At 46.3% G+C, this 23,458-nt stretch overlaps 1 protein-coding gene across 4 annotated transcripts in view; it reads right to left on the bottom strand.

The window, feature by feature from the left end:
* The window catches only part of LOC141154977 (cytochrome P450 2A5-like), a 70,649-nt gene extending 48,000 nt beyond the window's left edge, over nt 1-22,649 (bottom strand). Inside the window, exons 1-2 of one of the 4 annotated variants that reach the window (XM_073641561.1) lie at nt 22,502-22,649; nt 4,352-4,544 (exon numbers count right to left, since the gene is read on the bottom strand). In XM_073641561.1, coding sequence (XP_073497662.1) covers nt 4,352-4,531 — 180 coding nt within the window. In that variant the 5' untranslated portion in view covers nt 4,532-4,544; nt 22,502-22,649. Of the gene's footprint in view, nt 1-4,351; nt 4,545-22,457 lie in introns of all 4 variants that reach the window. The other 3 variants (XM_073641560.1, XM_073641562.1, XM_073641563.1) reach the window with 3 other exon arrangements.
* Between the last annotated feature and the right edge of the window lie 809 nt (nt 22,650-23,458).

The raw sequence follows: 23,458 nt of genomic DNA on the forward strand, positions 1-23,458 counted from the left end.
GAGGTATCGTGGTAAGAAACTAAACCCTTTGCCTCACCACAGTTGGAAGGAGACCCAGGACAGTGACCCGGTTGAAGCTGTATCAAAGAGCTGATAACCCAGGAAGGTTCCTCCCTGGAAAAGGATGCGTCTCCACAAGCCAAGTAACTGTGGAATGAGAGAAGCCGGCTGTTCATCTATAGAGAAGCTGTGCCAAAGGTATGTCAACCCTAGGACGCATGAGATGGTATGGCAGATCGTAGTGCCCAGGACAGACATCCAGATGGTGTTGGAGGCCTACCACGATCAAGCAGGGCACTTTGGCTGGAAGAAGCTGGAAACCCTCCTGAAGAATCGGTTTTATTGGGTTGGAATGCGGAGTTCCATAGAGAGGTGGTGCCGGGATTGTGGACCCTGTAGATTCAGAATAAATCAGATTCAGAAGGCACCCCTGCAGTCCATCAAGACAACCCAGCCCCTGGAGATCGTTGCTCTGGACCACGTCAAGCTGTCACCCAGCAGGTCAGGCTACTCGTATGCCCTGACCATGGTGGATTACTACACCCGGTTCCTGGTGGTAACCCCCGTCAAGGATCTGACGGCAGAAACTGCAGCAAGGACGTTTCAAGCATACTTCTGCAGGCCCCATGGATACCCGGATAAGGTGCTGACGGATCAAGGCCCTGCCTTTGAAGCCGAGCTGTTCAAAGAGTTTTGCCATCTGTACGGGTGTAAGAAGATCCGGACTACACCGTACCACCCCCAAACCAATGGGTTATGTGAAAAGATGAATAACATAGTCATCGACCTGTTGAAGACCTTACCTTTAGAAGAAAGAAACCAGTGGTCGGACAAACTACCTTACCTGTTAGATCTGTACAATCACATACCTGTGAGTTCCACCAATTGTACTCCAGCGTGCCTCATGAGAGCTAGACCCAGAAAGTTGCCCATGGACCTGGAGCTTGGAGTGGTAGAGCCAGAAGCAGATATGTCCACTGAAGACTGGGATACGACTCGACAGGAGCAGTACAAGAGAGTACAGGCCTGTGTCGAAGACAGTCTAATTAGGGTGAGAGATAAGCAGGAAGCACAGTACAACAAGAGTGCACCAGCCAAACCCTTGACACCTGGAGAAGTTGTGCTGAAGCGAAAGAGAAGAAACCACAAGCTTGACGACCTGTGGGAAAGAGAGCCTTACATTGTGTTGGATTCCAGGTTCTACAATAGAAAAACTGTCTAATTAGTAAAGATGGAGGTAAGACAACTGCAACAGTCTCAAGAGACCACTTGAAGTTGTGCCCAGGGCTATTGAAGCCACAGGAAAAAGTACCTCTTATAGTGCCTGAAGAACCCAAAGAAGATGTACTCCATACTGTCTTAGGAGATTTCCCGGCAGATTGGCCTCAACTGGATGGAGCTGTAATAATACCTCTGATACACTTCTACCAACAGCCAGAAGACCCTCCACTGCAAGTAAGACCTGTAAGTGCCCCAGAAGAGCCTGCTCAAGAAGAATCCCCGGAAGAAGGATCACCGGTAGAAGCAGAGCCAGAAGGCCCAGTAAACAGTGTACTTGCCAGTCCCATTGAGAGGTTAAGACAGTTCTACAATTTGCCCACACGTAGATCTGACAGGGTAGCAGACAGTGCAAACACAGACATCAGCAACACCCCAGTACTACGTAGGTCAACACGCAGTACAAAAGGCCAGATCCCTGCTAGGTTTAAGGAGTAAGATAAAATACCTGCGATGTAAATAGTTACCCAGTAGGGTATTTCCTTTGTTATTTATTAATGGACAATTAATACATGTATTTAGCTACCCATCAGGGTATACAATGACTTGTAGGCTGAGGACTGTGAGCAGCCAAAAACTGTCCATGTAAATAGTTGCACTCCCTAAAGTGCCCCTTTTTTATATGACCACAGACAAAAACCCATTTCGCGTGGCCGAAGACGTGGTCCAGCACCTGGATCACCTATGCCCTGTAGCCACGCCCAGGGCCAACGTTGAGGGTTTTCAGGCGGGTCCCTCATGTTCTTTCATCGGTGAAACGGACACCAGGTTACGGGACTTACTGTAACTTAATTAATGTTATTATACTTGTTGTTATTATAATTGTTGTTATTGTTTTTACCTGTTTGAAAAAAAAAAATGCTTCAGTCCAGGAGTACTGAATTGTACTAGGGGGGAATGTGGCACCCTGCTGAGCACAGGTACCACAGGACCCAGGGTGCATGGACGGACTTCTCCACAAGAGGCCCTCATTACATACAAACACCTCCACCCTTCCACCTCATACCAGCAGAGGGAGCCCGGATAGGGATATATATATGGAGGGTGGAGCGAGACAGCTCGGTGTGTTTTAGAGTTTTGTCAGACTGAGAGAGAGTCTGAGAGCGTGCTGACGCTGAGAGCAGCGAAGACGCAGCGCGTCTGCTGCCGAGTTCTGAGGGCCCTGAGTGTGGCCGAATGCAAGAGGAGAGAGGAGAGAGGAGTTGAGGGGGCAGAGGAGCATCATAGGCTCACCCCGATATACAAACCGGTCACAGGGTCTGCGCCTACAGGGTTCCTTTATACCCAGTAGGGATCACCAACATCCCAGGAGGACTACAAGTCCCTGGCTGACCTGAAGCTAGACCCATTACAGGACCAGGAACCACAAGGCCCCAGCGTCCAGGGAGAGTGGTTGCCAACAGAAGGTCCTACTACCGAGCGACAGGTGAAGGAACAGCAAGACACATAAGCTAGGCCAAGTTGCAGGCTGGCCAGGAGCTTACAGAGAGGCAGACACGGACCAGGAGGCCTTATACCCGCTCACTGGGGAGAAGTCCTGAAGTGCACCCACCCTACTGAGTACCCTGGACCGTACCTGACATCCACACCAGTAAAGGTATTGAAGCGAATCCCCTGTCTCTGTCAGTTACTCCTGCTGCGCCATCCCGCCTGCACTACAAGCCCCAGCATCACCACCATCAAACTCCATACTGCCCCGGGGGCCCGCTCCACCTGTGGGGAGCAGAAACACCTCAGCTGCCATCCCATCACCCCCCGAAGGTCTGCTGCAGCGCTGGTAAACCTTACCAGGTACCACAGTTGGCGTCACAAACTTTATAAACCCCCCTATAAATAAAAAAACCCTTTTTATTGACCGCCCTGGGTCACGGACCGGGCCAGCCACCGTGATATCCCCCACCAGCATCCATAGGCCCGGCTGCCGAGTAACCCCCACGGCCCAGGGGGCGCTTCACATCAGGCACTGTCTGTATGTTCTCAGCCAGGTACTGTATGTTTGACATTGAAACATAGCGATACTTTAGGGAAAACAAGGCACCGCTACAACACAAAAAATGTAATAAGAGGTGATCAAAAGAGCGTGTCTACCCCTAAATATCAATAAAATCCATCGACTCAGGGTGCAAAAAACAAACCATTACATAGCTCCATATCCTGAAAATGGAAAAACATTATGACTCTCGGGAAATGGCGACACAAGCATTTTTCTTTTATACAATTTTGTAACATTTTTTTCAACAACTATGCATGTTTCTCGGTATCTCTATAATCGACCTGGTTATTAATGTTGCCTGGAGAATCGAATCATATTGCCAGGTAATTTTTACTGTAAAGTTAATGTTTTAAATAATAAATCCTAAAAGCAATTGTGAAATTGCAATTTTTTTGTTTTTTTAGCTACACTTGGAATTTTTTTCCAATACATCACATGATAAAATGAACTGTGTAATTCAAAAGTACAACTCATCCCATAAAAAGAAAACCCTTACATGGCTATATCGACGAAAAAAGAAAAAAAATTAGGGCTCTTGGAATAAGGTGAGGAAAAAACGAAAGTGCAAAAACAACAAACAAACAAAAAATTGCCCAATCTTTAAGGGGTTAAAATAACTTTAAAGTAATTGATTAGTATTAGTATCATTGGGCATGTTGTACAGCCATCGTAGTATAGTTTTTGTAAGGCCAAGGTCACATGAACATAATCTGCACATCCGAGAAAATTCGTCCGATTTTGCTAATCACACTTTGATCAGAGTGTGATCCGATTTTCTCAAAAGCGGAGGAAAAAAAAAAGTTTCTCCACATTCTCCATTATGTCACTCCGTGAAAATTGGACCTCACTTAGATGTCATAAGAGTACGGTTCAATTTTTTCCACTGAACTTTAAGAGTTGAATGGGCGAGTGCCCTCCGATTCTCGGAGTCAAATTGTATTCAGACTGACTCGGTCCGAGAAAGAAAAAAACGGACATGGGCACGGCCCTATAGATAAGCACAAGGATAAGTGCAATTGGTCATAACCACGGATAGCACTAGTTCAAGTTATAAGGTCATCTTCACGAATCCTAACTCACCTTCATCAAAGACTTGGGCATTTCTTTAGTGCTCACATGCAGCATGGTGCCCAGTAATGGCAGTGGCGGTGGTCCGGGGGGCATATTTTTCCGCTTTAGATTTGTCCTCCATGTGAAGAAATACAGGATGAGACTGATCAAGACGACAAGGAGGAGAGTCCCGAATACTCCCAGCTCCATTGTGATCTGTAACCTGAGCATAGGGAGAGACAATTATATACGGTATTGCAGACAATGTATACAGGAGTTCATTATGCAATCTGTAACCTTCACACTCTCCTGTCCACGGTTCTAGATTTACACGAGGATATGAGTAGTAGTGTTGAGCCACCCCCGTAGTGTTCGAGTTCGGTTCGTCGAACACCCGTGTGTTCGCCGAACTGTTCGTCGAACTGTTTGTCGAACACCTTCGAACACCATTAAAACCAATGGCAGGCAAACAAAAACACATAGAAACACATAGAAAACACCTTCAAAAGGTGTCCAAAAGCTGACAAACTGCTCAGAAGACATAACTAACACATGGAAAAGTGACAAGTACATATAGTCATGCGAAAAGAAAAGAGGTGGAGGAGTAAAAGGAGGGGGAGACACAGATATAGGCATGTCATGCCCTTCTAGAATCCAAAAAGTGAGAAGCCGACACGGCCAGTCCGCTCCTGCCCGTGCCACCTCCGTGTCGCCGGGTTCGTGCCAGAGCCGCGGTGAACCCTGACGGCCAGCCCCCCTCTCCCAATACTGGTGCCTGTCTGCTGGTGGGTCGAGCGAGCCCCCCTGTGGTGGAGGCAGCTCTAAGCTTTTTAATTTAAATTGTCTCTCTAATTTGAATGAATACACTTTAAATCCATTTACAAGGAACTATTGGAGGGCAAGTCTCATGCCAGGAGCCGCGTAATTCCAGCTCCAGTAGCATCCACTAAAGCTGCTGCAGTTAAAAAGCTTTTATAAGGATCGAGCTCGGCTGTCCACCGCAAGGCATCCTACTGCCAGTCCCAGCCCCTATGCCTTGGGGTGCCTCCTGATGCTCTTCACTGAGTATCCCGTGGTCCCGAAGCATTTCCTTTGAAAAAATTAAGTGTCCAAACTACAGGTGGTGTAGCTTGCTTAACAGCTGGGATAATCCGCTGACTAGCAGACACTGCTACTAGGCACAAAGTATTTCCTGGGCTAGATGCAGTTAAAAAATTGTAATTAGATACTCTCGTTGAATGCTGAGAAAGCATTCCATAGAGTCTCCTGGCACACCATATATTATTCTCTTAAAAAGTTTTGGGTAGGGGTCTAGGGGACGCTTTTATAGCCAAAATCATGGCCCTGTATCGCAATACGTCACCTAGGCTGAAGATAAATGGAACTGTAGCACCCTGAGGGCTCGGTTGCTACAGAGGTATTGCACCTCACCCAGAGGTGTGATATCTCACTCTCAGGTAAGAATGGAGTGTGGATCAGGACCCGACACCTGCATGCATTACACCACATTGCCGTGGGGCAGGGCGACCAATATGCCCCTGAGATGGGCACGACAGTCCCTGTCCCTGGCTGGAGTGGGGGGAGGGAACACTGAGGAAGGGGAACCCTGTAGTGCAGGAGCAGAGAGGAAGCAGTTCCTGGGTGCATTGAGAAGGGAGTATAAAAGGTGGGCACCATCTTAGTTCAGTGCAGAGAAGTCTGAGCAGAAGTGACAGGGAGCAGGGGCTCTGCATGAGCTCTGCTCCGGAGGCGGGCCTAGTAACAGAGGCCCAGGCCTGGAAGAGGGAGAAGGCTCCAGGAACGAGGAACGATGGGATCCCATGGGTGCAGACGGGCGAGTCGCCACCGCACGCCCGAATCCACCTGCGTGGAGGGGTCAGGCCAAAGGGGGAGACCGGTCCCCGAAACTAGTGGACGCAGGAAACGACCCTCAGCTAGAAACCGGAGGCTGTGACAATTTATGTGGCGCAGCCCCTCGCTACACCCGCTAGGAAGGCACCACATAGGGTCAGGGAAACTGGTGCCAAGTTTACCAAGAGGAGGCCCGAGGCAGCCGGACAGAAGGGTTGGTAAGAAAGGCCAGACATAGGACACACAAAGGGGGTCCTGTGAAGCGCTCCAAAGTTATCTGGGAGTTGTCTGAGCCCCTCACCTGGTGAGCACAGTACGACGTGGGCAGCCGTTACCTGCAGACGTGGTCTGGATAATAAGAACTGTGAGTAAAGGCCCTGGACTGCATCACTGACTCCGTGTCGTTACTGCTGCTGCCCTGCACCATCACCCCCATCCTCCGCATACACTGCCCTGAGGCTATACTCCTCCCGTGGGGAGTTATGCTACGCTCTGCTGCACCCACAACACCAGCCTCAGCGGTCTGCCCTGCAGCGGCGGTTCACTCTGACCGCAATCCACGGGTGGCGTAGTCGGACATTTAAACATCAAAACCACATAAATAGTTCCGCCACTGGTTTGACCGCCCTGAGCCATGGAACCGGGTCGCCGCCACGGAGACTATAACCACCAGCATCCACCAAAAAGGGTCCGGCTCCGGGTGTCCCAAGGCCCAGGGGGCGCGTCAGAACATTTTCATCACCTTTCATAATCACCAATGGGACAAGGCAGGGATGTCCTCTGTCCCCTCTCTTATACATCCTAGTGACGGAGCACCTGCTTTCATCAATTCGCCGTAACCCCAATATTAGGTGGATTGAGGTGGGAGGCACCGAGTTCAAGTGATCTCTATTTGCTGATGATGTCCTAGTATATATCACTCAATCACATATATCCATCCCTGCTGTTATGGCTGAAATAGATCACTTTGTTACATGGTCAAATTTTAAAATCAATGCAGCGAAGTCTGAGGCCCTCGATGTCTCCCTCCCCAAATCCATACAGGATTCCATCCAGTCCAACTTTCCCTTTGCCTGGCCCTCACAGGGTATCAAATACTTAGGAATTCCTATTCATAGAGACCTCTCCCATCTATGCTATCTTAATTTTGGGCCCTTTATTGAACAACTCCATACAGACCATGGGTGGCAAGTTAGAACTGTAAGATTCACTACGTGAACCACTGGTGTTTTGTGAAAAAGCACATGTACACTGTGTTCCAAATTATTATGCAAAAAGTGTTTAGGAGTGATAAGGGAAGAATTTGTTTGTTTGTCAGTTAAACTCATTGATGGTGATGTGTGTCAGGGCTCTTTATATCACTGTAAGCAATTGCAGACACCTGTGCTAATTAGTTTGGCAGGTGTGTCCAATGAAAGGCAAGACTACTTAAGAAGGCTGTCCCACATTATTAAGCAGCCTACATTTTCTGCCAAAATGGGAAAGAAAAAGGATGTGTCGGCTGCTGAGAAGCAACAAATTGTGGAGTGTTTAGGTCAAGGCATGACTACAATCAACATTGTGCGATGATCAGGATGAAGTGTCTTGGCAATCAAGAAGTATGTAGCTGATTCACAGTACACACGTGTGCGTGCTGATAAGGGCAAATTGAGGACTCTTTCCTACAGGCAATTACGTCAGGTTAAAAGAGCAGCGGCAAAAAAGCCTTGTCATAGCAGCAGACAAGTTTTTGAAGCTGCTGGTGCCTCCAATGTCCCCCGAACAACAAGATGCAGGGTCCTTCAGAGGTATGCAGCTGTGCATACGCCATCCTGTTGACCTCCTCTATCCACTTCACACAAGCAGAAACGGCTCCAGTGGGCCAAACATTACATGAAGACTGATTTCAAAACTGTTTTGTTCACGGATGAGTGCCGTGCAACGCTCGATGGTCCAGATGGATGGAGTGGAGGATGGCTGGTTGATGGACACCCCACGCAAACACGGCTACAGCGCCAACAAGGAGGAGGTGGAGTAATGTTTTGGGCTGGAATCATGGGGAGAGAGATTGTCGGCCTCTTTAGGATCCCTGAAGGGGTAAAGATGAACTCCATAATGTATGTGGAGTTTCGCAAACAGCACTTCCTGCCATGGTTCAAGAAGAAGAACCGTGTATTCCACAGCAAGATCATTTTTATGCATGATAATGCACCGTCTCATGCTGCACATAACACATCTGCATCTCTGGCTGATATGGGCATAAAAGGGGACAAACTTATGGTGTGACCCCCATGCTCCCCTGACCTCTACCCCATTCAGAACCTCTGGAGCATCATCAAAAGGAGTGTCTATGATGGCGGGAGGCAGTTCACATCTAAGCAACAGCTCTGGGAGGGTATTCTGTCCTCATGCAAAACAATTGAAGCAGAAACCATCCAAAACCTGACAAATTCAATGGACGAGAGAGTTCAGAAGCTCCTTTCGAACAAGGGGTTCTATGTGCAAATGTAACATCACCTAGAATAAAGTTTTGAGTTGAAAACTGTTTGATTTCAGTTTCTAATAACCTGCTAATGCTTATAATTTCAAAAATGACCATTTTTTTGGTCTTTATTAAAATGAAAAGGTTGATCGAAGAGTGTGGGGGATCTAAGAGTGTGGCAACCCAGTAGTCAGGATTACTTCGAATTCTGACAATCTGAGGGTCATGTTGCAGGTAGTGCAGCAAGAAGGCACTTATGTGTCTTGCGCATCTCGGAGCCCCAAAATTATTTTCCGGGCTAGATGCAGCTAAAAATTATTATTATTTTTAAATCTGGTGGAGCTTAGTATAGATGGCCTAATAGAATCAGTGCTGCACACTGCTACAAAGCCCAAATTATTTTCCAGCCAAGATACAGATAAACATGATTAGTAATTTGAAAGCTTAAAATGGTTGGTGAGGTGATTTTAACCAATCATCAAGCTTTTACTCTCCCCAGGATGACACAGGGGTAAAAAAGTCGTTTCGGATCCATGATTTGTTCATCTTTATAAACGTGAGTCTGTCTACATTATCAGTGGAGAGCAGCGTGCGCTTATCTGTCAGCACACCACCAGCAGCGCTGAACACACGTTCAGACAGAACGCTGGCTGCGGGGCATGACAAGATCTCCAAGGCGTAAGTGGCTAGCTCCGGCCATTTATCCAGATTGGAAGCCCAAAAAGAGCAAGCGTCCAGTGACACAGTCATGGCTTCAATGTTTACTTGGAGATACTCCTGTACCATCGTCTCTAGGCGTTGACTATGTGTCAGACTTCTTGTCTCCTGTCGCCTTGCAAAGGATGGGCTAAAAAAGTGGTGAAATGATTTCGCAAAATTGATGTTACCAGCAGATACTGTGTTTCTGTTACGGTTTGAGTGCTGAACACTCGACGGTCCCACGGTTGGCAAGTTGGAACTGTGAGATTCAGTACGTGCACCACTGGTGTTTTGTGGAAAAGCACATGTAAGATTCTGCAACAGTCTCTGCTGATACTCCTGCATGCGTGCATCCCTTTCTATGGCAGGAATAATTTCTGCAAATTTACTTTTGTACTGGGGATCTAACAGTGTGGCAACCCAGTAGTCAGGATTATTTCTAATTCTCACAATTCGAGGGTCATGTTGCAGGTAGTGCAGCAAGAAGGCACTCATGTGTGTTGCGCATCCAGGAGCACAAGTCCCTGTTGTGTTGGTGGCGAGGTAACAATCATGCTTCCTTCCTCTGTCCTCTCCCCCCAACCTCGCACAACAGAAATGTGATCAAGGTCTCCCTCATCTGATGAGTCTTCCATCAGTTCGTCCTCCAATTCTTCCTGGGCTCCTGCACCTTCCTCACTAGTTTGGCTGCTACCATGTGCCCTGGTAAAACCATCTCCCCCACCCTCACATGCCTGCCGCCTTGGTGCTGCCAACCGTCTGGACCATGCAGATATTAGCCCTTCCGCATACAACTCCTCCTCCTCTACTTCCTCTACCTCCTCTTGTGCCACCACCTGACTCCGAATTCTGTTTAACATGTGCTCCAGCATGTAAATCACCAGAATAGTCATGCTGATAATGGCATCGTCAGCACTAAACATCTTCGTCGCCATTTCAAAACTGTGCGGAAGGGTGCATAGGCCCCTGATCTGAGACCACTCCTCCAGCGTGATTTGCCCCACCTCTGGATCTCGTTGGCCCAGGCTATACGTCACAACGTATTGCACCAGGGCTTGTCGGTGCTGCCACAGTCGCTGCAACATGTGCAGAGTTGAATTCCACCGGGTAGGCACATCGCATTTTAGCCGGTGAAGTGGCAGGCCCAACGACTTCTGTAGAGATGTAAGTCGCTGAGCTGCGGGATGCGAACGGCGGAAGTGAGCACACAGCGACCGTGCCCTCTGCAGAAGGCCATCTAGTCCGGGATAGTGGGCTAAAAATTGCTGGACAACCAGGTTCAACACGTGAGCCATACAAGGCACGTGTGTGACATTGCCCCGGCGAAGGGCCGTACCCAGGTTTGCAGCATTGTCGCACACGGCCTTCCCTGGTTTCAGGTCCAGTGGAGACAACCATTCATGAAAGTGGTTCTCCAGAGCTGACCACAACTCCTCAGCTGTGTGACTCACATTTCCCAGACATTTCAAAGTAAAAACCGCCTGATGACGTTGAGCCCTACTGCCAGCATAGTAAGGAGGTGTGCAGGATCCCTTCTGCGCAGTTAGAAAGCTTGTCGCATGACCAGATGTAGCATACCTGGCGGCGTTCTTGCATGGTGTTCCATCTCTCATCATGCAAGATCGCAAACTTCATCTCCTGCCCAGCTTCCTGGTCTGGCTTCTTTCCTTGTGCTCTGCTCTGCTCCACTTTGGCTGCACAGGGCGACGCCCGCTGAACTTCCTGTTTCTTGTACCTGCTGCGGACACGCCCCTGTTGCACCTTCAGCCTATTGCTGTCCATCTTTGGGTATTTATACCACCTTCTTCCTCAAGATGGCGCCTGAGCATCGTTTCTTGTCAGTTGGCTTTTTGTCTCTGACATGCCAGGTCCTATCCTGTTTTCCTGCCTGTTTTCCAGTTCTGTGTCTGAACTGTGGTCTGTTCTTGTGAACACGCTTCTTGCCTGTTCTTTCGCCTTCTAGGGGCCGTATTCCTAGATCTGCCTGTCTGTGCCTTGCGGTATCTGTTCCCGTCTGAACAGAGTCCTGTTTGTGTCTCTGCCTTGCAGTATCTGTTCCCGTCTGAACAGAGTCCTGTTTGTGTCCCTGCCTTGCGGTATCTGTTCCCGTCTGAACAGAGTCCTGTTTGTGTTCCTGCCTTGCGGTATCTGTTCCCGTCTGAACAGAGTCCTGTTTGTGTTCCTGCCTTGCTGTCTCTGTTCCCGTTCCTCTGTTCCCTGTTGTCTGTGCCTCGTTTCTACTTTAAACCTTGTCTCCCTTTTCCCTCTATGTCTGTTTTCTGCGTCTTTCTGCAGAGTCTGAACCCGCTCCTAAATTCCTTCTCGTCGTCTCTGTACCTCTGTTGTGAATTTAGTGTACGCTCGCTACTTCTATGTAAGTACTGTGCGTGCTTCTGGTTCTGCCTTTCCTTCTCCGTCTGTTCTTTGTGAACAGAGTCCTATCCCCTTGCCTTGTTTACCGCTCTGCGGTGTCCGCTCTGCTCCTGTTTAGCTTGCCGCTCTTGCGGTTTCTGCTCTGCTCCTGCCTTGTTTACCGCTCTGCGGTGTCCGCTCTGCTCCTGTTTAGCTTGCCGCTCTTGCAGTTTCTGCTCTGCTCCTGCCTTGCTTACCGCTCTGCGGTGTCCGCTCTGCTCCTGCTTAGCTTGCCGCTCTTGCGGTTTCTGCTCTGCTCCTGCCTTGTTTACCGCTCTGCGGTGTCCGCTCTGCTCCTGCTTAGCTTGCCGCTCTTGCGGTTTCTACTCTGCTCCTGCCTTGTTTACCGCTCTGCGGTGTCCGCTCTGCTCCTGCTTAGCTTGCCGCTCTTGCGGTTTCTGCTCTGCTCCTGCCTTGTTTACCGCTCTGCGGTGTCCGCTCTGCTCCTGCTTAGCTTGCCGCTCTTGCGGTTTTCACTCTGCTCTTGCCTTGCTTGCCGCTCCTGCGGTTTCTGCTCTGCTCTTATCTTCCTTACTGCTTCTGCGGTTTCCGCCCCGCCCTGCTTCTGCCCGCTGCTCCGGCAGTCCTGTCCTGCCCTGCTTGTGCTCGCTGCTCCTGCAGCCCCGTCCTGCTTTGTTCTTGCCCACCGCTTCGGGCGTTCCCTCTCTGCTGTGCTTGTCTACCGCATCTGCGGTTCTGTGACCCAGTCTGTACTGGGTCTTAACCTCTCTGTGCTCCAGCCCGTCCTTTCGGCCAGTACCTCCCTGCCTGCATACTCGCCTGTATCCACCCATCTGCATACCTGCCGTGTTTGCTTACATACACCAGTCTGTGCCAGCCTAACCTGCCTGTTCCAGTAATCCCAGTGTGGGTCAACCCCCGTGTCCGGAGTTTGACCTGCAGTAGCACCTGGTCCCTCTGCCCGGTTTCTCCCTGGTGCACTGGCGTCGTATGCCGTCGTGCCACCTTGGTCGGATCGGCCAGATACTTAGTCACGCCCCTTCAGGCACTCTCCGGTCTATGGTCCAGTGGAACCACAACACCCGCACACGCCAGTCAGTCCGGGCGTGTGCATAACACCAGAAAGGCTTTGGGTGCAGGTGGAGGACCAAGAGGAGGTTGAGGAGGGAGAAGCAGTAGAGGAACTTTGACATAAAGAGGATTGACGCACAACTCGTGGGGACGGCAAGACTTGGACAGCAGCCCCTTGTCCTGCTGTCACCATAGTTACCCAGTGCCCAGTCAGCGACATGTAACGCCCCTGTCCATGCCTACTCATCCAAGTGTCTGTGGTGAAATGCACCCTGTCACACACAGAGTTTCTCAAAGAAGCGGAGATGTTGTGTGCGACATGCTGGTGGAGCGCAGGCACACCTTTCTTTGAGAAGTAGTGCCGACTGGGCATCTGGTACTGGGGCACTGCGACGGACATAAGGTCTCGAAAATCCTCTGTGTCCACCAGGTGGAAAGGCAGCATTTCTGTAGCCAAGAGCTTGCAGATGGTGAATTTCAACCTCTTAGCTTTCTCATGGCTAGGAGGAAATGGTCTTTTACTTGTCCACATCTGAGGGACCGAGGCCTGTCTATTGTGCTTAGACGGGGTTGATAAGGGTGTCCCCGGCAAACTGCCGGTCTGTGAGGAAGATGCAGGCGGACATTTTAGGTTGCCTTGATCCAAAGGTGGTGCTATCGATGTCGGACAGCGCTCAACACCAGCTGGTGTTACCACCTCCAAAGAAAATGATGACCTGCCAATCACGCTGGCTGTTGCGGGTAAAGAGGTGGCAGGTCTGCGCCCCAAAACAGGTGTGACTGCTGTCCCCCCAGTCACAGAGTATGTAGAGGCTGCGGATGCACAAGATATGGCAGATTGTGGCTGGCCCGGCCGGCTAGGCCGCATTGTAGCACAGTGAGCTTCCCACTGCTACTTATGCTTCATGTCCATGTGCCGGTTCATGCATGAAGTACTCAAACTATGTATTTTTGGGCCTCTACTTAGCTTTTTCTGACAAATGTTACAGATAACACGAGTTGGGTCATCTTTATCGATCTGAAAAAATGCCCAGGCTATGCAAGGCTTAGCACCCATGCGACCTGAAGAGCCACCACGACTTGTGGTGAGAGGCAGAGTTGTGTTTGAGGATGTAGTTGTTGACGTGCTTCCAGTACTACGTCTCTGTCCAGGAAGGTGCAACCTGACCTCGTCATCACTAGCATTCTCCTCCACCTCCTCTGCTGACCTCATCTCTTGGCTGACTGTGGGTTGACAGTAAGTGGGATCTCCAACCTCATCATCATCACCCTGTGCGTTATCACACCCGTCGTCTTCAGAGCCAACCTGTTCCTGCCCTGACAAAAAACTAAAGTTGTCGCTCCAATCAGGTATTTGAGTCTCATCATCGTCTTCCTCATTGTCTCCACCAACAGGAGTTACAGTTTGGGAATGAGGGTCTACATTATGGTCAGAACCTTCAGCGTCTGGTCCTGGATCCGACTCATAAAGATTCTGGGCATCAGTGCAGATCATTTCCTTGTCTGGATTCACAGAAGCGCTGGAGCCGACCTCTGATTCTCAGGCTATAGTAGGAGTAAGCAGCTCTGCAGACTCAACCATCTGTTCTACCTCATACTCAGACAGGCAGCTGGAGATTTGGGAGCTGTGAGGAAGCAAGTGCGATTGGGGTGACACCTTTGAGGACTGGAGTATTAGTGATGTTGAAGTTGATGTGGAGGAGAGCCCACTTAAAGGAACACTTGATATCCGTTGAAGCACCTGCTGTTTTTGTGCCTCATCTGGAATTTGAAGCGATTGGCGTGGCCGTAAGAAAGGGATTTTATCACATTGTCCGCTAAAAGAAGTAGACATTTTAGTTTGGCTGGAAGATGGTCTTTCTTCTGCAGATGTTACTGTTGCTTTAACACCTACACCACGGACACAACCTTTTTTCCCCTTCCCAACACGCCTATTCCCCTTTCCACCAGCAGCAGGCCTTTTTCTACTCATTTTGGTGGTTAACTAATTCACAACTCTGGAGTTGTTTGCACAAAAAAACAATGGATGGGAACCGAGCAGAGCTGAGTGGCCAAACTGTGGTATTAGGCCAAAACTATTGGCTGGGTTAGATGGAGAAAAAAATTATATTCGATTTGCAACCTGATGGAGGTCAGTATAGATGGACTAATAGAACAAGTCCCACACACTGCTAGAAGGCCAAATATTTTTTCAGAGCTAGATGCAGAAAAATATTATATTCAATTTGCAACCTGATGGAGGTCAGTATAGATGGACTAATAGAACAAGTCCCACACACTGCTAGAAGGCCAAATATTTTTTTCAGAGCTAGATGCAGACAAAAAATTATTTTGAATTTGCAACCTGATGGAGGTCAGTATAGATGGACTAGTAGAACAAGTCCCACACACTGCTAGAATGCCAAATATTTTTTCAGAGCTAGATGCAGAAAAATATTATATTCAATTTGCAACCTGATGGAGGTCAGTATAGATGGACTAATAGACCAAGTCCCACACACTGCTAGAAGCCCAAATATTTTTTCAGAGGTAGATGCAGAAAAAAATTATATTCAGTTTGCAACCTGATGGAGGTCAGTATAGATGGACTAATAGAACAAGTCCCATACACTGCTAGAAGGCCAAATATTTTTTCAGAGCTAGATGCAGAAAAATATTATATTCAATTCTAACCTGATGAAGGACAGTATAGATGGACTAATAGACCAAGTCCCACACACTGCTAGAAGCCCAAATATTTTTTCAGAGCTAGATGCAGAAAAAAATTATATTAAATTTGCAACCTGATGGAGGTCAGTATAGATGGACTAATAGAACAAGTCCCACACACTGCTAGAAGGCCAAATATTTTTTCAGAGCTAGATGCAGACAAAAAAATATTTTTAATTTGCAACCTGATGGAGGTCAGTATAGATGGACTAATAGAACAAGTCCCACACACTGCTAGAAGCCCAAATATTTTTTCAGAGGTAGATGCAGAAAAAAATTATATTCAGTTTGCAACCAGATGGAGGTCAGTATAGATGGACTAATAGAACAAGTCCCACACACTGCTAGAAGGCCAAATATTTTTTCAGAGCTAGATGCAGACAAAAAAATATTTTAAATTTGCAACCTGATGGAGGTCAGTGTAGATGGACTAATAGAACAAGTCCCATACACTGCTAGAAGCCCAAATATTTTTTCAGAGGTAGATGCAGAAAAAAATTATATTCAGTTTGCAACCTGATGGAGGTCAGTATAGATGGACTAATAGAACAAGTCCCACACACTGCTAGAAGGCCAAATATTTTTTCAGAGCTAGATGCAGACAAAAAATTATTTTGAATTTGCAACCTGATGGAGGTCAGTATAGATGGACTAGTAGAACAAGTCCCACACACTGCTAGAAGGACAAATATTTTTAAGAGCTAAATGCAGAAAAAAATTATATTCAATTTGCAACCTGATGGAGGTCAGTATAGATGGACTAACAGACCAAGTCCCACACACTGCTAGAAGGCCAAATATTTTTTCAGAGCTAGATGCAGACAAAAAAATATTTTTAATTTGCAACCTGATGGAGGTCAGTATAGATGGACTAATAGAACAAGTCCCACACACTGCTAGAAGCCCAAATATTTTTTCAGAGGTAGATGCAGAAAAAAATTATATTCAGTTTGCAACCTGATGGAGGTCAGTATAGATGGACTAATAGACCAAGTCCCACACACTGCTAGAAGGCCAAATATTTTTTCAGAGCTAGATGCAGATAAAAATTATTTTTAATTTGCAACCTGATGGAGATCAGTATAGATGGACTAGTAGAACAAGTCCCACACACTGCTAGAAGGACAAATATTTTTTCAGAGCTAGATGCAGATAAAAATTATTTTGAATTTGCAACCTGATGGAGGTCAGTATAGATGGACTAGTAGAACAAGTCCCACACACTGCTAGAAGGACAAATATTTTTTCAGAGCTAGATGCAGAAAAAAATTATATTCAATTTGCAACCTTATGGAGGTCAGTATAGATGGACTAATGGAATGATGCTATGCCCAAAAGGTTTTACTTCACTAGGTGCAGTAAAAAAATTGGTATTCAATACACAGGTGGTGTATCTTGCAACACAGATAGGCTACTCCACTGACTAACACACTCTGCAATAGGCCAAAAAGGATTAGCTTTGCTAGATTCAGCCAAATGCTGTGAAAAAAACTTGCACAGCACTGGCACAGACCTGCCTGGCAAAAACTGATAGGAACTGATGTAACTTAGTCCTGAAAAGGACTGCAATTACAATTAGTCTTTACTCCCACAACCTATCTATTTAAGAGCACAGACCTGCCTGATAAAAGTCGTAGGAAATGCTGTTACCTAGTCCTTAAAAGGACTGCAATCACAACTATTCCCTACTCCCAAGCTATCTGTAGATTTGTGCGAAAATTGGCTTGAAATTAACAAGGTATAGCGCACACAGCAACAGCGGTGCCGTTTAACACGCAGCTGCAGCAGTGAGAAAATGGTGGCGACGGGGAAAATGGCTGGGTCTTATAGGGCAAGGACATGTGACATACACTGCAAATGACACATGCCCTTGCTTGTGTGAAAAAAAGCACTTCGCTCCGTGTGTGCGCTGCTGATAGGCTGACAGATTGCACCTCCCCACTGTAAATGCGGGAAAGAGAAAAAAAAATGGAGATCTTCATTATTCCTGCAGAGATCCATCCCCTGCCCCTCCCCCCGCCCCACTGTACACTCAAACTACGTATTAACATTAATTTTCATCATTACTGAGAAAAAATCCAGTTATGATTTTGGTGCACGAACAGTTATCGAACATAACCTCGAACAGCCGGATTTTTCTCAAATTGTTCGTGTTCGCCGAATGGCTCGAACACCGCCCAAAACAGCTCGAATTTGAGATTGGCGAACAGTTCGAGTCGAACAACGCTCATCTCTAATGAATAGACCGACAAGAGATTTACACTGCTCCTTTAGGCTATGTGCCCACGATGCAGAAATGCTCCCGATTTTTCCTGAGCGTTTCTGCTTCTCCCTGGCAGAAAAAACACATGTGGATTGTACATGTGGATTGTATATACGTTTTTCCCGCCAGGGACATGCGGATATGAAGTCTTGCGTCGCTCCGTCCTGGCTGCCGGCAGCTCGCGGTACACTACACTGAAGGACCTGCCGTCACATGACTATGACGTCAGCGCAGGTCCTTCAATCCACCGCGAGCGGCCGTCAAGGGAAGACAAGAGACCGGGGGCCATCAGAAGTTAAATAAAATATTTATTTTTTATTTTATTCTTTTTTTTACAGGTTCTATGGTACCCGGGTCTGGAGGAGAGTCTCCTCTCCTCCACACCCGGGTACCATCCGCACATTGAAACGCTTGGATTCCGCATGTACAGATCCAGTGATGCGGATGACATGCGTTCCAATGCAACTCAATGGCGGCAAAAACGCAGCGCTTCCGAAAAGTAATTGGTAGTGCTGCGGATTTTTCCGCAATGATAATCTGCAGCGGAAATTTCCACAGCATGTGCACAGCACATACAGATTATCATTGGTGAACATGGCAGGCCTTCTACCAAGCATTTTTTAAGCGTTTCTGCAGCCTTTTTGCTGCTGCGGAAATGCTTAAAAAACGCATCATGGGCACACAGCTTTAAAGGACATGGAATAGTAATCTGTATGTAGCGTCAAACGGTATCTGAGTCCGATGTTTGGCTTATAATATTTATATATCTTATAATAAGCACTGATCAGCAGACTAATATAAAAAATGAGATGTCAAGTGTTCTGATTGGATTTTTTTTTCTAAAAAAAAGCTATAGGCCCGATTCATTATTTGAGATATTTTTGAAGTCATTTTTCTATTGTCTTGTGATATTTTCTGCCTTTTTGTAGCTCCAAATTAATCAAAATAGGTTTGATGCAAAATTTTTTTTTTTGTGTCTAACTTGTTTTGCAACGTTTTAGCACAAAACATTGCTTGTTTCACTAAATGTCTGAAAATCTCTGCCAAAATATAACAAATCTAGCAGGAACTGGAGTAATTTGCAAATGATGAATCAAGCAAAGAGGTCTGGAAACCTTAAACTGCACCTTAGGCCTCTTTCACACATCCTGATATTTCCGGTACATGAGATGTCCATGTAACAACCCTGTGCTGCATTATTATCACACGTACCGACGCTTGGGAAACAGCGGTACAGTTAACGCTGTTCCCAAAGTCGGGTGCTGGAGCAATCTGTCATCATTGTCCCCTGCTTGCGCTGAGATCAGCACGAGCAAGGGACAATGTTGAGAGTTGTAGTCAGTCCTCGCTGTCTACATAGAGTGTAAAATTAAGAATGCATTTTTTTTAAAAACTTATATTCACCTTTACACCTAATTCCCTGAAGCTATTGTCCCCTGTAAACAAACCAAAAATAAAAAGAACAATATCACTCACCTGTCCGAAGATAAAATAATCCAGTGCCCCAAGCCGTAATTCTTCCAAATGACATTTCTTCGTCAGCATGTGCGGTGGCTTGAGGCGACTGCACATGCTGAGGAGCATGAGAGAGGGACTCGATGCAGCGAGCGGGCTCCTGAACTGCACTGAACTCAATGAGCTCAGCACAGTTCAGGGGCCCACCCACTGGATCGAGTCATTCTCCCGTGCTCCTCAGCATGAGCGGTCGCCTCAAGCCACTGCGAACTCTGATGAAGAAATGTTGCACAGATGGATTATGGCATTGGACACTGGATTATTTCATCTTCGGCCAGGTGAACGATATTGTGTTTTTTTATTTTTAATTTGTTTACAGGGGACAATGGCTTCAGGGAATTTGGTGTGAAGGTGAGTATAATGTGTTTTTATTTTATTCTTAATATTACACTCTATGTAGTCAGCGGGGGCTGACTACAAATTTCAACATTGTCTCTTGCTAGCGCTGATCGCAACACAAGCCGGAGACAATGATGAGACTAGGCTCCAGCACCCAGTGCCGGGGAACAGCATGAAGTGGACTGCTGATTCCCAGGCGGCAGTATGTTTCACACTGATGTCAACCATGTGTGATCAGTGTGGGACGTTTTGCGGCCTGTGCAGCGTGCAAAAAACAGACATGTCAGTGTGTTTTGCCCACAGACACGGTCTGTGAAAACACACTAACGTGCGCAGACCCATTCATTTGAATGTGTGTCAGTGTCTCCAGTATGTGTGAGAACTATCACCACATGTACTTGAGACTCTGACATGTAAAAGGCTTTACAGTGGTGAATGTAAAAAAAAAAATGAAAAAAACATGCAAGTGCATAAAAAAGTGATTGATCGCTGTGTTTGATGCTCCTTCCATGTATTTCTGTTTAATGACACAATGCTGATGTAATCACTGATTGTCAGCACAGGTATAAATCCTGCGACTACTGCTTTAGGCTGGTTTCACACATCTGCATATCTCCGGTACCGGAGATATCAGTGTCCCATGAAACCGAGTGTGTCACACGTGTGGCAACCATGTGCGGCCCGTGTGCCGCATCAGAATAACACAGACGGTGCCTGGGAATCAGCACTACAGTTAGACAGGCAATCTCTGCAAGTGTCAAAGCTGTCAAACAGCCTTGACACTTGTTAGCTTAAAAGAAATGTCGAGCAAGCCAAAATACTCGGCGAGCACCCAAGCGTGCTCTTGAAGGGGTTAATAGAGCACACTCGATCATCACTAATGAGCATCTATTAGGCTGTGTGCCCACTATGCGTTTTTTAAGCGTTTCCGCAGCGGCAATTCTGCTGCAGAAACGCTTAAAAACGCTTGGTGGAAGGCCTGCCATGTTCCCCAATGATAATCTGCATGTGCTGTGCACATGCTGTGGAAATTTCCACTGCGGATTATCATTGGGGAAAAATAAGCAGCACTACCAACTATTTTGCGTAAACGCGGTGGTTTCGCCGCCATTAATTTGCATTGAATCACTTAATATCCGCATGACTACATGTGCACATGTGGATATTAAGCATTTCAATGTGCGGATGGTACCCGGGTCTGGAGAAGAGGAGACTCTCCTCCAGACCCGGGTACCATAGTACTTGTAAAGAAAAAGAATTAAAATAAAAAAATACATTCAACTCACCTTCTGATGGCCCCGTCTTTTCTCTGCTGTGTTCGGTCTCTTCTGCGGCTCACGGTGGTCTAAAAGGACCTGCCATGACTTTATTTAGTCATGTGACGGGTCACGCGACCGCTGACGTCGGCAGTCGCGTGACCTGTCACATGAGTAAATGACGTCATGGCAGGTCCTTTCAGACCACCGCGAGCCGTAGAATAGACCAGATGCAGCGGAGAAAAGTCCGGGGGCCATCAGAAGTTAAGTATAATTTTTATTTTTTTTATTTTTTAACCATTTTTAATCTTTTTTTCAACTATTAACTTGGTCACACTATATAAATCCATGGCGGTTGCATGGATTTATATAGTGTGACCAAGTTGTCAAGCACTTTCCAAGTGATGCTAAAATCGCTTGGAAAGCGCTTGTCAATACGCATGCGGAAATGCATGTGAAGAACGCTTCACATCCGCATGTTCCTGGCAGGAAAAACGCATGTACAATCCGCATGTACAATCCGCATGCGTTTTTTCTGACAAGGAGATGCAGAAATGCTCAGGGAAAATCCGGAGCATTTCTGCATCGTGGGCTCTTAGCCTTACAATATATCCTGTTCGGACATCAGTTCAGTATTTCACATCAGTATTTGTAAGCCAAAACCAGTAGTGGGTGAAAATGCAGACGAGGTGACGTGTTTCTATTATACTTTTCCTCTGATTGTTCCACTCCTGATTTTGGCTTATACTGTAAATACTGATGTAAAATACTGACCGAATACTGAACATGGCCTTAGGTAAGACATAGCCCAAAAGCCAGTGCATTCCCATAAATGAATTGCATTTATGTTGTCTGCGGCCGCATACTGCACATCGTATCGATTAGGATAGGGGGCAGATATGCAATAGCCAGCTGTCACCATACAGTTAATGGAGTTGTGCTCTGTAGCTCCGCAACTGAGCAGCTGCCACCAACACCGGGAAGATGCCAGGTGTCGCACCCCCACCGATTAGGCATTGCTGACCTATCCTAAAGATCAATGTTAATGCCTTGCCGTACAGATTTTTTCGTACATAACCCTAAGGAAGCTGGTTGACAACCTTTAATAGAGCTGCAGTGGTGGCCACATTGGTTGTCATCCAACTTTCCCAGTTTACAGTTCTAAAACTTTATTCACTTTTTTTTTTAAGATATATATATATGTATTTTAGAGAAAATTCACATCTGTCCAGTTGAATGTTTTCTTCCGCTTTGTTCTCATCATGAGTTCACCAGAAAACCTTTTGTATGCTCTTAATGCTTCCTATAAACACTACTGTCCCTGTATACACTACACACCCACCCCAACTCCACCTCCACCATGACACTGCGTGAATATTGTGAAAGAGCGAGCAGCTTGGAAAAGCACAGAATAAAGAATGTAGGATCAGAAGATCAGACACTTATCTCGATTGTATCTAGATCTATCGAACACAGCTAAAACATCTCATAACGTCATTGATTGCATTCAGTAGCAGATCATATTGATATAGGTGCAGCGACCTTTTAAGAATTTTGAAGTCAGAAGGAAGAATTTCCAAAATAATACATAGCGCTCACCTGGATATGTCACACAGGTGTGCAACCGGGGGAGGAAATGTTACCTGGAGGGTGTAAAGTTGTCTCCTGCAAGCAGCAGGGGTTTTAGACTATGTCCTCTCTCTTGGGTTGTCCTCCCCCATCTGATCAGGAAGTAGCATTATAGACTTTACATTCTTCTCCGCTCTCCAGGAAACCTATCCAGCCTACTTACTGTATAGTCAGCAGTGAAACTATTCCCTCCTCTATATTTTGTTAATTACATTTTATTTTATTGCATACTGTATGCAATATATTCATTTCCACTAAGGTTATCTTCCCACATTGTTTTTTATGTTGATGGGCTTTTTTGGCTTCTGTATTTTTAGATACTTTTTTGTGCTGTTTTTTTTTTTTTTTTTACATACCAAAATGCATTTTTATGCTTTTATTTTCTATGGAGAAGCTTATTGAAAAGCCTGGAAAAAAAAAAAAAAAACGTCACTCCTAAAGTATGCTGCTTGGAATTAAAAAAAAAAATCAGTAACTCCAAAAAGGAAAAACAAACAAACAAAAAAGTGCCAAACCTGCTGCTTCGAATGGAAATAAAAATCAGGGGCTCCATAGAAAATTAGACAAAATTTTTGTTGTGTTCTACATGCATTCTTTTTATCTTGCAGGCAACAAAGTGTTTTTTTTGCTTTTGTTTTTTTTTTCAAAAAGGCATAACCATCAGGTTTTTTTTTAGAAATCAGTAATACATGTGAAAATAAGAAACCTTTTAATAAATCTCATTGGATAAATTTGTTTTTTTTTTCCTTGCGGACTGTTCGTTCTTAAAATTCTCAACTCGTGGGTAAAATCTTTCTTCAGTGAATATAGATTTTCCCATTACTGAGTCAGGAGATGACAGTTGGTGCTCAAAGTTCTATGGAGAATTTGGAGAATGTTTGGGTCAGCCTCTAGCTCCTCCCCTCCCCATAGAATTTTATAAGCACCAATTGTCATCTCCTATCTCAGTAATGGGAAAATCTGTCTTCACT

The sequence above is a fragment of the Phyllobates terribilis genome, unplaced genomic scaffold, assembly GCF_046119375.1.
Source record: "Phyllobates terribilis strain yellow unplaced genomic scaffold, ASM4611937v1 Scaffold_7__3_contigs__length_470593459, whole genome shotgun sequence".
Lineage (NCBI taxonomy): Eukaryota > Metazoa > Chordata > Amphibia > Anura > Dendrobatidae > Phyllobates > Phyllobates terribilis.